The following is a 15,072-nucleotide window of genomic DNA, read 5'->3' as shown; positions in this document are numbered from 1 at the left end:
TATGCTCGCCCGTATGTATATGTATGTAAACTGTATATGTATTGTTAAAATAAATTAATATTCCCTTTTCATGGAAGTCTAGGCATTTACAGGGCTGATGACTTGTCATTGACTGCTTTAAGTGACCATTTTATACTCTGTTTAACCCAGCCTTGTCTTAAAACATTTGGGCTTACTCAAAATATTGTTCAATACTATAAAGAAATATAAAAATTTAAGAGTATTTTCAAGCATTGCCTAGAAGGTGAAATAATTCAGCCCGATGAATCAATTACTTCCGTATGGGTGTTTCGACTTCTCAAAATCAACAGATGGAAGAGTTGAGGAATTTTGGATGTTCAAACATAGGCAGAATAGTGAGTGATACACAGTATGTAAAGAGGCCACTTAAACCAGCCAGTGACGCGTCATAAGTCATAAGCCTGGTCATTTTCAATACAAAATGAAAGATAAATTTAGTAACAGTGTTCATTGAATTACATTCAGTGTCAGACTGAATAAGACCTATCGCACCATTGAAAAGTGTATAAGTTACGTTAACCATTTCAAATTATCAATGAATGTATTTTCCATTTACGTTTTGTGAGAATTGGGTGTAATTTCAAATTGAAGTATTGAAAACGACCGCGAAATATGGTATGAATGAAAAGTACTCATCGACATAAAAACGTAGTATTTATTTTCAATTCGGTACTTCCTTGTTAGGTTTTTTTTTTAATTTGTCGTAGTGAAAGATTTGTATAGGTTCCCATCCTCTTGTGAAACAATTGCTTTTTTATTTTACTGGAAAACGTACAATAGGTACATTGACAAAGGTAATTACGTTGCATTTTAATTGTTATGATCGTAGTTTTTGTAATTATGTAAGGCGTATTAAATAAATGTCAATAGTTGTTTTATATGCCTTTTTTTCTTTGTGATATGATCGTTTTTCATGTATAACTATTTCATTTCTGCTTCACATTATTTGTGAAATATCGATGGCAGCTACAAAACATTTACTTTTTAGAAGAGCTGTTTATTTTTTTTTTGTTCACTTGTGTTACAATCTAAAGCTATTAATTAGAATTTCGAATCGCACTACTAAAAATTTCTGTGTTATCGAATGAAATTAAAAAATTATATCTACAATCAGCACTTTTGGAGATTTCAGTATTACGATATTTTTTGTAAAATCTTTATCGGTTCAAAAAACCTCATATTGGAATATTGTTTTTTCCCTTGGAATTTGAATTTATTAAAATGATCGTATGTATAACTTATTCTTATTTTTAGATGTAGGGGTCAGTGCTATGCTAGCTCCAATATTGAGCACATTTTCATAGGTTTTTGATTGATACACATTATTATCTGGTATTTCATATATTCGGTACGTCGCGTCAAATAAAACTAGAAACTCAAGCCGCAGTACAAATATTTAACAATCAGCATTATGTTTCTATGTTACAATTATTAAAAATTTTAATTATTTTAATTGCGATTTTTATTTCAGGTTCTCCCGCCGTGGGAAGCAGTAAAAACTGGGACAATCTCCTTTAAGTTCAGGACTAACGAGCCCAACGGCCTTATTGCCTTCAACACAGGAATAAAGCCACCAAGGGTAGGTTGCACGGTAAGAAACACTTGGAAACGCAACGAACAGCAGCCTTCATTTACCCCTGACATACATCATTAACTAAACTTCCCTCAACATGAATACGTATCTTTAATAGCTTTGTCCCTATTAATGTAACCCCCCCTTCTAACTGCTTCATAAAAACATTCTTTTCATGCATCTTGCCAAATAGACAAAATTTAGGCTGAAAATATTTATTTGTTTATTTAAAAATCGTTTAAAAGACTCTTCTACTGTCGTTATCATCACTGAAGATCGCGATCAACAAAACTTCTCTACTTAACGTTCGGCTTCTATCTGATTACTACAGTAATCAGTGAACGAGCTAGTTGTAATCTCGATTTTAACAATCCAGTATAAGGAATGTAAAAAATCGTAATTTTACTGATAAACTTTTTAATCTAAAACCTTTTATGTGTAACTGTTGGAATTAAAAGCACCTAATGATTCACTGTGGTTACAAGCAGCCTCTAGTCTCCGTGCCGATTCGTTCTGCGTTTGAATCTTCTTTTTCTGGCGCTTCCCTGGATTTCTCCTGCACCCCAATTATTTAGCGAGTTCTGCTGATTTAATAGTCTTCAACAGTTTTTAGAGATGCCAATGGTAGGAGTTGGTAAAGAATAAAACTATTGGAGCTGAAAATAATAATCAACTCAATACGCATACGCAAAATTTTAATATATTTTAGTGAGTTTTGCTGAAAAAGATTTCCAAAAAAATCGTTTATTAACTCTTATATGGCTGTGATGTCACACTAGTCAACATAGGACACAAGACTGAAGAAATATTTTTTGTAATCCTCAAATGGACATTTTCACACCCGATTTGAAAAGTTAAATTTGTATAACTGTTCTAAATGCCAATACAAAAATATTTATCCTTACTACGCGAAGAAAAAATGTCCGCTAATTCAGCAACACATCGATACAGATACCTTATACAAGAGAGAGCACAAATATATAAGTCATAACAAGGAAGACAGAGACGCTGTTCTACGGTGGGTGTTGTCTAAAACAGATTCATTCTTCAGTTGGTTGATGACAGTGATGGGGGCCGCACGCGCGTAATATGAGCGGCGTATTTGTGATTTATAATTTATTTGCTATAACAGGGCTAAATTATAGGTTTTATCTCATAAATTATGGAATAAGAATTATTGAACAGTATGTCTCCATGTTTTTTTTTCAAACGAATGAACTTTAGAATATTCTGTCTTTTACTAGAGGTAATCTATGTTACATCACCGCACGCAAAGTGATTATTGACCACCGTCTTTTAAGTGTTAATTATGCCGACTTAATATGTCTTTTTGTCATACAAATAAGTAAATTTAATGACCAAAAATTTATAATTCAAAATGTTTATAACAATCTTGGCATATAACAGTTCTAAATTTTATCTAACCCGTTCAGAAGACTTATACCCGTATGCAGAGACAAACCTTAAGGTGAGGAAAGTATATTCTATTGTCTTCACGTTCGGGTTATTCTCTGCATTTGAGATTAGAATGTACTTTCCTCACCTTAAGTTTTGTCTCTGCATACGGGTATTAACACGTAGTAAAAGTAAACGTGTTTCAGAAGTATTGCGTTTCGAAGTGTTTTGGTTCTACCGTTTTATCTAACTACATATATTATTAGGGATAGGCTTAACTGATACTTTTATGTTAAACAATATTGGCAAATGTTTTTTTTTTTTCTACAATTTTTATTTAAATCACAAATAATAGATGCTTTCATCACCATTTCAATGTTTATCTTTTCGCTATAGAAATCTATTTCATGTTAAAAATGTTTGTAGCTTGATATGCTTGCTTTTTGTCTACTTATTTGTTGTTGTTAATAATATAATTGTTCTACCTTTAAAAAACTTTGTTTTAATGCTTTTTGTTATATTACACTTAACCCTTCACTCTCTCTTTTACACTCTCGAAGTCACTTCTCATAAAATAACAAATTAATTATTCACATCGTATCAAAATTAAAAAAAAAAAAAAAACAACTTTGATTTGTTGTTTTTCCTTCATTATTCATTACAAATATACTAACTAGGTAGAATAACTTATTATGATTTTTATACAATGACTTATTATGTTATTTTAAAATCGAATTGATTTTTTTATTTATTTTTGGCACTATTTTTGCGTAGGTACAGCATTTATAGAGAAGTTAGTAAAAATTAAATTTATATTCCTAAATATCCAATTTTACACTGAGTAAATAAAACCTTTATTTTCTTTGTAAATCTCGGAAAGTTAATACAAAATATTTTTTGCACTTTTTTTTGGCGATTGGTGCATTTTTAGATGGCATAGGATAATTTATTTTTTTCTCCAATACATGTAAGTATTTTGAGCACCTAATAAAAATACTCGATTTGTATTTTTATCATACGCTTACGTTATTATCTCTTTTCTATTTTATATAAGAAATGCACCTAATATTTATTTTACATATATTATACATAGTTTTGAAGAAATGAATATATATTGTAAAGAAAAAAAAATGCACATGAAATTAGTAACAAGACAGTATTGTGTTATTATAACATGTTATTTTTTTGTGTTTTATATTTTTTCCTTCTTAAGCTTTTTGTTATGCTAAGATGTATTGTTTTAGAAAGATTTAAAAATTTAATTTTATTTATTGTTTTATCTTAAATATGAATTGTTACCGAAATGTTTTTTGTTTATTATAAATTTAATAAATATTATAATGTCAATTAAACTCAATTAGTTAAAAATTTAAAATTGTGATTTCCACAAAGTTTTTCTTGTTGAAAATCAGTTATGTTTTGGAATCTAATAAAATTAATTTGATCTACAGTAAAACTATTTTCAGATTATAAGATTCGCTTTATGGTCTGAAGTGGGTACATTTTGTCTAAAAACTCAATTAACATGGGTAACTAATAAATTATATTTTGATCAAATAATATTGGAGGGAAAAATGAAAAAGCAAAACAAGAAAATACAAAACTAATTAATTCCACTCATTATTTTTAGTAACAAGTACCAAAAAAACAGCCTTTTTTATTACCATCTTTAAAATAGATTATATTATTCGACATTATATGGATATGTTTGTGTTTATGTGTATAGGTTTGGTATGTACAATGTGTATTACTTTGAATGCGATTACATTTTAAATATTATCAAGAAAAATGATTGTTGCGCTTTCATCATGGAATGCACAAAAAAAGCAAATAAAACGACTTACTTCGCCTGTTTTGACAAAAAAAGAAAACAATAGTATTTTTTTACTTTTTAACTTTTTATGGTGCAACAGCTCCAAGAGACAGACCCCTAACTCTTAATTGCATCATGCGACAGTTCTGTTACAAACCATTTCAGTGCTTACAAAATCCAAAATTGACACCAAAATTCATTAATGATACATACCATTCAATGCAATTAAAGTACATTTTATCATAAACAGGTAATTACATGATGATGCTGGTTACTAGAAAGTTAATTTGAAATTCACTGACCGTGAAACTAACAAGGATGCATATATGAAATATTTAAATAATTAAAAAAATATTTATACGTACACATAACACATTTTACGCTCCGTTAATGGCAAAACAATTGTTTAAAAATATTTCGTATTTCTTTGACAATGAGGAAGTTCAGTGGTTCTTTAATTTTTTTTTGTTAATAGACTGTTAAACTAAGTCAATTTTTTTTTTTTAATTTTTATATATCGTATTATCGGCGCTACGATTTTTCAAAGTTTTGTATTTTGAAATAACTCCGCGTGTAACGTCAGAGTTTCATTTCCGCTTATTCTCATTCAGTTCTTCCTATTGGTCCAGAAGCGACAAGCAGACCGGAAATCTTCCATAGCCTTCAGATCATAGGTTGATTCACATGAACCAGTGACGTCATTTAAAGTAGTGCGTTTTTATCAAAATATTTTTTATTATTTTTTCTGTACATTTTCAAGAAACTTTGCAGTACAATTGAATGCTTTAATTTTTACCCCGCGTAAGAAAACATTTTTTGTATCCAATTTCCCGTAGGGCTGAAGTTCCTCATTGAAAATACTTTGAGACAGTAACGCAATGACATTTGTGTCCCATTGCGATTTTCTACCGTTGTTTTCATTTTATTGCGAAAATTTCCGGAATCTAAAAAATGCGTATTTCATTATTTGTCACAACACCTAATTTTTTTATTTTTTTTAATGAAGTTGCTCAATGGCTCACTGATATAAGTGATACTCCTTTTTTTCTGCCTCGTAGTAATGGTCAGAGTTTGCCTACTATGGAAGAGGTCGCGGTTTCGATTTCAGACATGGTTGACATGTTTTTTTTAATGTGTTTTACACTAGAAAATTTCATAGTCTCTAGAATTCAGGCAAGGAACATGATCAGAATACGATGCAGTTGGTGTACCAATTCAGTGCCCATGCACTTTTAGTTGTGGGATGGGAATGATGATGATGACTAAAAATCTCTATCTTAGAACAGGCTGAGCCATGTCAGATGGGGTCTAACCAAATCAGTGGACATCCATATTTATGTTATGATGCTCTAGTGTTATGTGGATTCCCTGGGGTGCTATTCTGAACCACTCTCGTGGCACGAGAAAACAGATTTTGTTGTGCATTTTGTAAGTAAATACACGAGATAATATGGCCACGAGAGCATTTGGAATACCAGCCCTGGTAGTAAATATTCATGTTTATGCAACAAATTAAAAATAATAACAAAAAAATATACACACAGGATTAATACGAAGTCATATTTTCACTGTTTTTATGACAATTCTTGAAATTGACATGCGTACTGTAACAAGCTCCTTAGCAACATATTTAAATATTTCGTATTCAAAGTGAAACACTCTGCATATATTTTATTACTGTTTTAAAAGTATTAGGTCTTTCTACTGCATGTTACGATATTTCTTTAGTCGGACCTATTCGCCGTGGAGTTGCTGAATGGGCACATCTATCTCCACATAGACCTTGGGTCCGGCGGGGTGCGGGTTAGGGCCTCCCGCAGGCGGGTGGATGACGCCCAGTGGCACGATCTCACCCTTAGAAGAAATGGGAGGGATGTTAAAATCACGGTAGATGGCGCCTTTGCTGATTTCAAAACCCCAGGTAAAAAAAACGAAAATTATGTTCCTACCCATGGTAAAATAACTTTTCTTTGCGGTGATTATCATTTTTTGAAATAATGACATTGTATTACACTAAACAATGAAACACTTAAATAAGATTACACGGATATTCATTGATACATTAAAAAAAAAGTTTTGTTATTAATCTCTCAAAAAAGACAACCAAATATTTGAAGATCTTTGTGTTCTTATCTTATATATTATAACAATGGTGAACCCTGGAGAAGTGTTTTCAACTTAATGGCTGCTCTCGGGTAAAAATATTGAAAAAGAAAATTGAGCAGAGATTAGTTCACCGTTTAGTGGTAGGTGCGATTGCTTATCTCCAAGGTTCGATTCCTGACAGGGTAATCGTGAAATATTTTTTCTGAGGGTGGTTCTGCACTGCAATATTTAACTATTCCTGACTGGCACCTGAAGCGTTACACTGATCACCTTACCTTCCATGTCACGAAAATGACCCTGATACCCTGCAATTGAAGTACAAAGTAGTACCCCATGCACTACTGGGTGCAGACAAGGAAATTATTTTTATAAACAATGCTAAAAATACCAAATTGAAAATATTTTGTCATTTCCAGCGTAACAATCTGATTATAATTATTTCATCTTATGTGATTAAGAAATAAAACACAACTACTTACCGACTTCTTAGTGAAAATCAGTTTCAAGACATTTCTGTATCTTCGTCTGGTCTTTTTTTTAAGCAACACATAGTGCTACTACCTCCCCAAGAAGTATTTTAGTCACACTAATTTGAATAACCCGTTTTTTTGAATTATTATTTTAGGAGAGTCTAACCAGTTGCAGTTAGATGGCCCACTTTATCTCGGGGGGCTAGGCCCCTCGCACTCATCTATAAACACTCCTCCCGCTCTTTGGACAGCTGCACTTAGGCAAGGGTTTGTGGGCTGCATCAGAGACTTGGTTACCAATGGAAAGGCTATTGATCTCACAATGTACGCAAGGCAACAGGACTCAGGTAATTGTACTTTTTTTAAAATTGAAAAATAAAAAAAAGTTAATCAAACAAATATATATTCACAATAAGGTTTTAAATAATATAATGAAACTTGTTTAAATTGCTTGCATTCTGTAACCGTTTCAATTCTCATTGATTTGAAATTTTCAAAAAATATTTAACTTGCATTAATGTCAATTTATCTTGTCACGTTTATGGTGAACATTTTTTTTTAATACAAGGGTAAGTATTATGCTCTCGCATATTAACAAAGGCAATTTATTACCTATGGTTTCAAATTGGAAATAAAATATTATTGCTTATGACAGATATGTTTTCTCTGTGCGATATTCGAATTTTCAATTTGACATTTGACCAATTTTGACGTCAAGTTTTTCGACTTTGATAGTAGAAAATTGAGGTAAGCATTGAAGTTTTTACTATGTAATAAGCAGTTCGAGGATATTTTTTCTTTGAATCTCCATTTTATTAGCTTGTAAGTTTGTTGTTGACCTACTTAAGCGCGATTTTCTTTAATAATAAATAGTGTTGCGTGCTGTGAACACAAAGGCTGTATGAATATTATTATAGACATATAACTTCTCTTAACAAAAATATTACAAAAGTAATACCCAATAAACAGTATACGCCAATGTTTCAACGTTATTATTTACTATTCAAAAGATCAACCATCATTTTCCTTATGTTCTTCAATAGTTTTAATTTAAGTTTTAAAATACACATTTCGTTTTTTTTAACCAAATTTTAAAATTTTACTATCGTGTATTGGAAAAAGAAATGGCCAAACTACACGTGAATGAAGACAAATTGATATACTCAATCTGTTTGATTTAAATGTTATTCCACCGTGGGATGTCAGTAAGCAAATTCAATCTATTCCCTTTTCAGGTTCCGTTCGACCATCATGCCACATTTTGCCTCCTCAGTGTGGAACCACAACTTGTCAACATGGTGGCACTTGTACAGAAGGTTGGAATCGACCACTATGCGACTGCTCTGCCACCAGTTACACTGGGCCAACATGTGGAAGAGGTATAAACAATATTTTAATTTTTAATTAGATTTTTTCTTTACTGACTGTTTTAGCTTTGTTGAATAGTACAGTTACATTTTATTCTTTTAAATGAATCTAGCAAGTCGAGGCAAGTTCACAGGCATAGTTTATTTCTGTTTCTGACATTATAAGCTGTATTCATTGTATCTTGGATAATATAATTACTATCCATTCTTGTATCCATTATTATTTCTAACAGAGATGCTGGATTACAACACCCTCAAATCTCTTTGTCATATTTTTGTAGGGAAACGTTTTTATAAATTGATTTCTGGAAATATATACAGTCCTTATAAACTGAAAGAGATCAATTATGTTCTCAATAACCATACTGCAGTGAGATCTCATGTACAATATTATGCACAAATGCATGTCAAAATTCACCCACTGATACAGCAGTTTGCTTGCTGAATACGGCTTCTGCACATAATAATGGCCATATTTTACGGTTTTACATATCGGCAGTTTAGCAGCTTTTCATTATCTTTTCATTTGTCATGTTTTCTATTCATTAGCTTTTGATTTGTCGTGTTAATCCACATTCAGTCTACATTATGTAATAGTTTACCCATAAAGTAGTGCTGATTATAATTGTTGAATAAATAAATAAGTATTCAGTCACTTTATGTACAATGTTGCTTCCGAAATACCACTATAGGTAAGTTGGGAAGATAACATTGAGTTGATAATTCTTTCTTGAACTTCAAATGACAATATTATTGCTAAAATAATTTGGTCTAGCTATCTGAGAGAATTTTAGAAAAGATATGCGTTTGCGTAAATGCCTGGCAGATGTCTTAGACATTGTCTGGAGACCATAAATCTTCTTTGCGATGGTCACCAGACCACCATGCCCCTCCGGTAGCTTGAATGAAATTGGTCTAGTGTCAGAATGTACGGGTAAATATAGCTGGCTCATTGTTTCTTTCGCTTATATAAGTAAATATTATTTTACACAAGTAGGACAGACCAACGTTAATGAAGATGTGATGTTTGGCTGAAATTGGGTTAAACGTGATTGGATAAAGCGGACCAATCACAGAACACCATCCCTATAAAAGGTGCATTGAAGTGTGGTCAAAGGATTTTTTGTTTATGATCTATTTCATTGATTGCGATGCTTTCGCACTTTTAGATTACCCGGACAGGGTGTAGTCTGAGCTGAAATGAGTAGTTATGCAATGCTTTTATCAATATTTATTTCAGAATCAGCGACAATCTCCTTCAACGGAACTCAACATGTCTCTATCTCATTGGGTCCCGAACACCTGACGCAGACGGAAGAGTTAGCCCTTCGGTTTCGTACCGGACGGCCACTTGGCCTCCTGCTGGTGACCACAGCCACAGGAGCTGCCGACCGCCTGGAGCTCGCCGTGGTTGCCGGAAGAGTCAGGGCCAGTGTCAGGCTCGGAGATAGAGAGAAGGTTTGAATTCACAAAACTCAAAGTTTAAAAATTTCAAATAATGTAATAACGTATTCAGTTTCTGTAAAATCACTAAAATGTATATAATATGCCAAATATCTCTTATCCACGATCAGCTACAGTGGCAGTCACAGAAATTGCATCACTTAATATTTTGAGGTTTTCCTGAAATTGCATCAAGTGTAAATTTTGCTTAAATGTTTTAAAAATAAAATTAATATCAGTCCTGACATATTTTAATAAGATTTCATAACATTGGGTTGCTTTTTCTCCTGTTAATCTATTTTTAAAAAATAACAACCACCTTTGAACACATTAATTTTTTTGGTAAACTTCAATAAAAAATAATTAAATCCCATACAATAAAATTTTCAATATTTTATGCCATCTGCTTTTGCTTTAATGACTGCAGCAATTTGAGACGCCATTGATAAAATTTAACTTTCAATAGCTGTTTCCAAAATCTCTTTATCCCACATATTTTCTAGTGCTTCAGCTCTTTTGCTGCCTGGGTTTCCAATCTTTATATTGTAGCCCCAAGTATTGCCCATAAATTTTTGATTGGGTTTTAATCAAGGTTATTTCTTGGCCACGGCAATGATATAAAACTACATCATACACTGAAAATACGTAAAACCCAATTTGAATGGACAAAAGCTCAAAAAAATTGCACTCCAAATGAGTGGATGACAGAAATCTTTACGGATGAGAGTAAATTCAATGTCTGGAGATCTGATGGCATCCACTATGTGAGACCAAGGATTGGGGACCAATGCAGTGATGATTGGTTTCAGAGAACTGTAGAGGAACCAGGAGGCCAAATGATCTGGGAATTCTTACTATGGATTGGGCAAGCTGCATTTTGTGGAAGGAACAGTAAAAGCCGAGAACTTTGGACTAATTAAAAATAATTATTTGCTCCCATTCACAGAACAACACCCTTTGGAGGCAGACACGTGTATTTTACAAGATTCCTGCTATCATGCCAAAGGGGTACTTTGACGAAGAAACGGTCTTGTTCTAGAACCGGTTGGCATGTTGAATTTATTTGAATGATTTTACACAAACTGAATAATTTAAAATCAGTTCCATCAAAACATTTAATGATATTGTTTTCAGAACTACATGGGCGGTTACTTGGTTATATTAAGCATCACGATTAATAAAAATTGTTTTTTGTAGAATCTTCTAGCAGGACAAAATGTGAATGACAATGAATGGCATACTTTGCGTTTCTCTCGACGCGCCTCTAACCTGAAGCTTCAGGTAGACGCGGCGCTGCCCGTGAGGGGTATGTTATGTATGTATTGGGCACACCACCGAGCACACTTATTTATTGTATTACCTTAATGTGACTTGTTAGTTATTACATGTTGGATTTGTTTGCTGATATAACAATTGTTATTTCAAAGATTTAGAAATCCGGTCTTTTGTATGCTTGTGGGCAATATTATATGTGTCTTCAGTAAGTGTAACATTAGGAAATATCAATAAACACATTTGATGCAGCAATCAAGTTTGGAATTCTAAAAAACAATATTAAAATATACATTTAAATGAAAATTCAATGTGATGTTAAAAATGATATTAATTTTAGTAAAATTTTATTTTATTAACTATGAATTTCTTTTCCTCAACTCAATTATTAAGTATATTATATCGTGGGTATACTGGCAAAAAGCTTCAACTCTCCAATCCCTGTTTTGAGAAATCAAGCATTTAAGTTTTTTTTTCCATTTTACTTTTTTATATCTTATTTAAATATAGTAAGATGTTAAGTGCTTATTTAAGAACACGTTTTTAATTTTTCCGTTTCTTAATTTTATATTAAGTTATTTAAAGCTTTTAGCCTGAATAAAATACCGGGTATACGACTTAACCTTAAATTTATTTTTAAAACTTCAGATATATGAAATTTAATATGGCTTAGTGTATTTTGCCAGTTTTTAGAGCGTTGAAAACTTTACAAAACTGCATCATTAAGTCAAATCCGCATATTTTCGAGTTAACGTTTTTTGCCAGTATACCCACGATATTTTGTACTTCTGGATTATCTTATTTCTCCTGGCTCATTAGGGCAGCTTTTCTCATTTACCAACAAGCAATTTTTCCTCGTATGTGGGCACCGACAAGGATACTTAAGTCATCAGATATATGGTTGCCAAGTTATCTATGATACAAATTAATGGAAACGTTTTCACTGGAAAATGGTCCCTCGAAGTTAATAGAAAAAATGTTCAACTGATATTAGTATTTGATATACATATTGGAACTTTTGTCTCAAGAAGACTCATTCTTGTGCGTAAATTGAATTAAAAAATATTTCAAAATCAGCTGACGAAAAATACTATAATTTTTTTTTTTGCTTAAGTCAAATTTAACTAAACATAAATTTTAATACTCTAGAGCCACTAATGTTACTTAGGATACAGAACTTTAAATCTCTATCGCCTTTTTTAAAAAAGCATTTTATATCACCAAACAAGCTAACCTTGTCGAATAATAGTTTATTGCAAATCTTTTTTATTTGGATGGAATATTTCTATTACAATAATAGAATCTATTACCTTGTGAAGTTGTTAGACACACCAAACTGTTTTTTTTCTTCAATACTTGTGAAAAACATTTGTTATGATAATCCACCTGTTTTTAAAAGATATCGTTTTAAAGTTATTTTTTTAATAAATAAATAAATATAACAGTTATTCACTATTAAACATCTAGATACTAAATTGTATGAGTTGAGTATACTCTTATCCTTTGCATATTAATTTATCTGATCTAGCAAAAAAAATTGAATGCTTATTTAGCCCTAAAAGGCATCATTTGATGTTACAAACTCTCAATAAAATCAAGTAAATATATAATATAATGTTAATGTTTTTCAATTCTTAAACATTTTTAAATAATATTTCAAATCTTCCAATCTAATATATAACTTTTAACATCCAAATACAAAAGTATTTGCTGTCTTTGGTAACATTTATTTTGTATTTTGAGTTAACAAAATCTTTCCAAAAAGGTTCCTTTTAAGTAAGTTTTTATTCGATTTTAGTATTATAAATACTGCTTATAAATGTTACCAAATAAGATTAAACATTTTTCGTCATAAATTCCTAAAGTGATGTTGCACATCTTTTCCTAACCACATGATACTCAAAATTAAATGTGATTTTTTTCAAGCCCGGGTAATTGTCAATCACCACTGTAATTGGGTCTCAAGGCCTTTTGTGGTGCAAAAATAAATAGATAAATAAAATATTAAATAATTGAAAGGGGAACGAGCCTTGAAAAGTCTTTCAGAAATAATAATCTTTACACCTCTGAAAAAATGTGCAGCATGTAAAAATCTCTCCTACTTATATTTTTTTATCTTTCTAGTGGGCACTATTTAATTTTATTTATCCATTTTTTATGTTTGCTTTATTTTTTCTTCGATTTTTCCATTTTTTATTTTTTTTTATTTTGGTAGATACTTATGATTTGTGCCTGCTCGATCCATAGGTTGATGTGAATGTACCTTAGAAATCCGCTAGTGGAAAAACAAATGAATTCCTTACATCGTTAGTGCTTGCTCTTGGAATTCTAATCCCTAAAATGATAAAAGTAAATACCAATAATAACAAGTATTTTGATTCCATTAAAATGATTCCCATATAAAAAAAACAATAATATAACAAGTCGCAGTATTTTGTGCTTGACTCCCCCAGTATTTTTGCCTCTCTAAAACAAATTAAATATTCCATAAAATAATTTTAATTCATCGGTAATGTTTTTGTGTTTTACAGAAACATTGAAAAGATTATTTCTCACCGTCAAATATAAAACTAATGTTACTCTTTATATCTCTTTCGCTTCCTGATCTTCTTTAACACTTCCTGTGCTGTCTCTTTATTTTTCTAACAAATCTTTCATAATTAAATTTTATTTGCAATTATCTCTGCTCTTAAAATATACTATTTGATGTTGTGACTCTGTCATGTGTAATTCGTGGATATATTGTATTGACATTTTTATTTTGCTGCAGCCGAAACTATTTTGGGAAAGGGCTCAACATTAGAAATTGCAACAATACATCTGGGAGGCTTATTCCACGCGGAAGAAGAAATACAAATGACAACTACACTTCCTAACTACATCGGACAAATGCAAGGGTTTGTGTTCAACGGTCATCGATTCATCGATTTAGCCAAAACAATGGGTCTAGGAAACAATAATCTCATTCCGACCTATCCACAAATCAAAGTGACAGGAAAATTCACAAAGATCGACCATCCAAATATATACAAAGCCGTGACGTTCAAATCCAAGCATACGTATGTCGGTTTACCACTCCTTAAAGCTTATTCCAACGTGTACATAGACTTTTATTTCAAAACTATCGAGCCAAATGGAATACTACTCTACAACGGTGGCAAGAAGCAAGATTTTATAGCCATAGAACTGGTGAATGGCCATGTCCACTATGTATTTAACTTAGGAGATGGTGTTATTACAATCAAAGATAAAGCAAAGGTTCCATTGAATGACAACAGATGGCATTCGATATCCGTAAGAAGGCCGGCACCCAAGATTCACACCTTGACAGTTGATGATACTTTTGAAGTTTTCAGTTCAACAGGTAATCATTATTTGCTAGGCATGCCTGTATCAAAAGAGGCAAATTAATTCACGTATATATCTTTTTTATTAACATTTGGTGGAATGTGCAAAATTATAATAAAAAGCAAAGTATACTCTATCTCACTTTAACTTATTAGAATAATACTAAAAAAAAATTATGATATCCAAATTAAGCTATCAATTTAAACACTTTTTATTTGTTTGTATTTTTATTGAACTCGTACTCGAGACTAAACATCCTCATTA

General features: G+C 31.6%; 1 protein-coding gene across 1 annotated transcript in view; it reads left to right on the top strand.

Moving 5' to 3' along the window:
- The window catches only part of LOC148276324 (neurexin 1-like), a 137,354-nt gene that overhangs the window by 110,997 nt on the left and 11,285 nt on the right, over positions 1 to 15,072 (top strand). The window contains exons 5-11 of the mRNA XM_088234430.1: positions 1,493 to 1,612; positions 6,531 to 6,723; positions 7,534 to 7,725; positions 8,614 to 8,757; positions 9,986 to 10,203; positions 11,386 to 11,503; positions 14,231 to 14,824. Coding sequence (XP_088090556.1) covers positions 1,493 to 1,612; positions 6,531 to 6,723; positions 7,534 to 7,725; positions 8,614 to 8,757; positions 9,986 to 10,203; positions 11,386 to 11,503; positions 14,231 to 14,824 — 1,579 coding nt within the window. The remainder of the gene's footprint in view (positions 1 to 1,492; positions 1,613 to 6,530; positions 6,724 to 7,533; positions 7,726 to 8,613; positions 8,758 to 9,985; positions 10,204 to 11,385; positions 11,504 to 14,230; positions 14,825 to 15,072) is intronic.

Source organism: Micrasema longulum, unplaced genomic scaffold (assembly GCF_059751315.1).
Source record: "Micrasema longulum isolate JH-2025_06_02 unplaced genomic scaffold, ASM5975131v1 h1tg001241l, whole genome shotgun sequence".
Taxonomy (NCBI): Eukaryota; Metazoa; Arthropoda; class Insecta; order Trichoptera; family Brachycentridae; genus Micrasema; species Micrasema longulum.
This window is presented reverse-complemented; position numbering and strand designations above follow the sequence as displayed.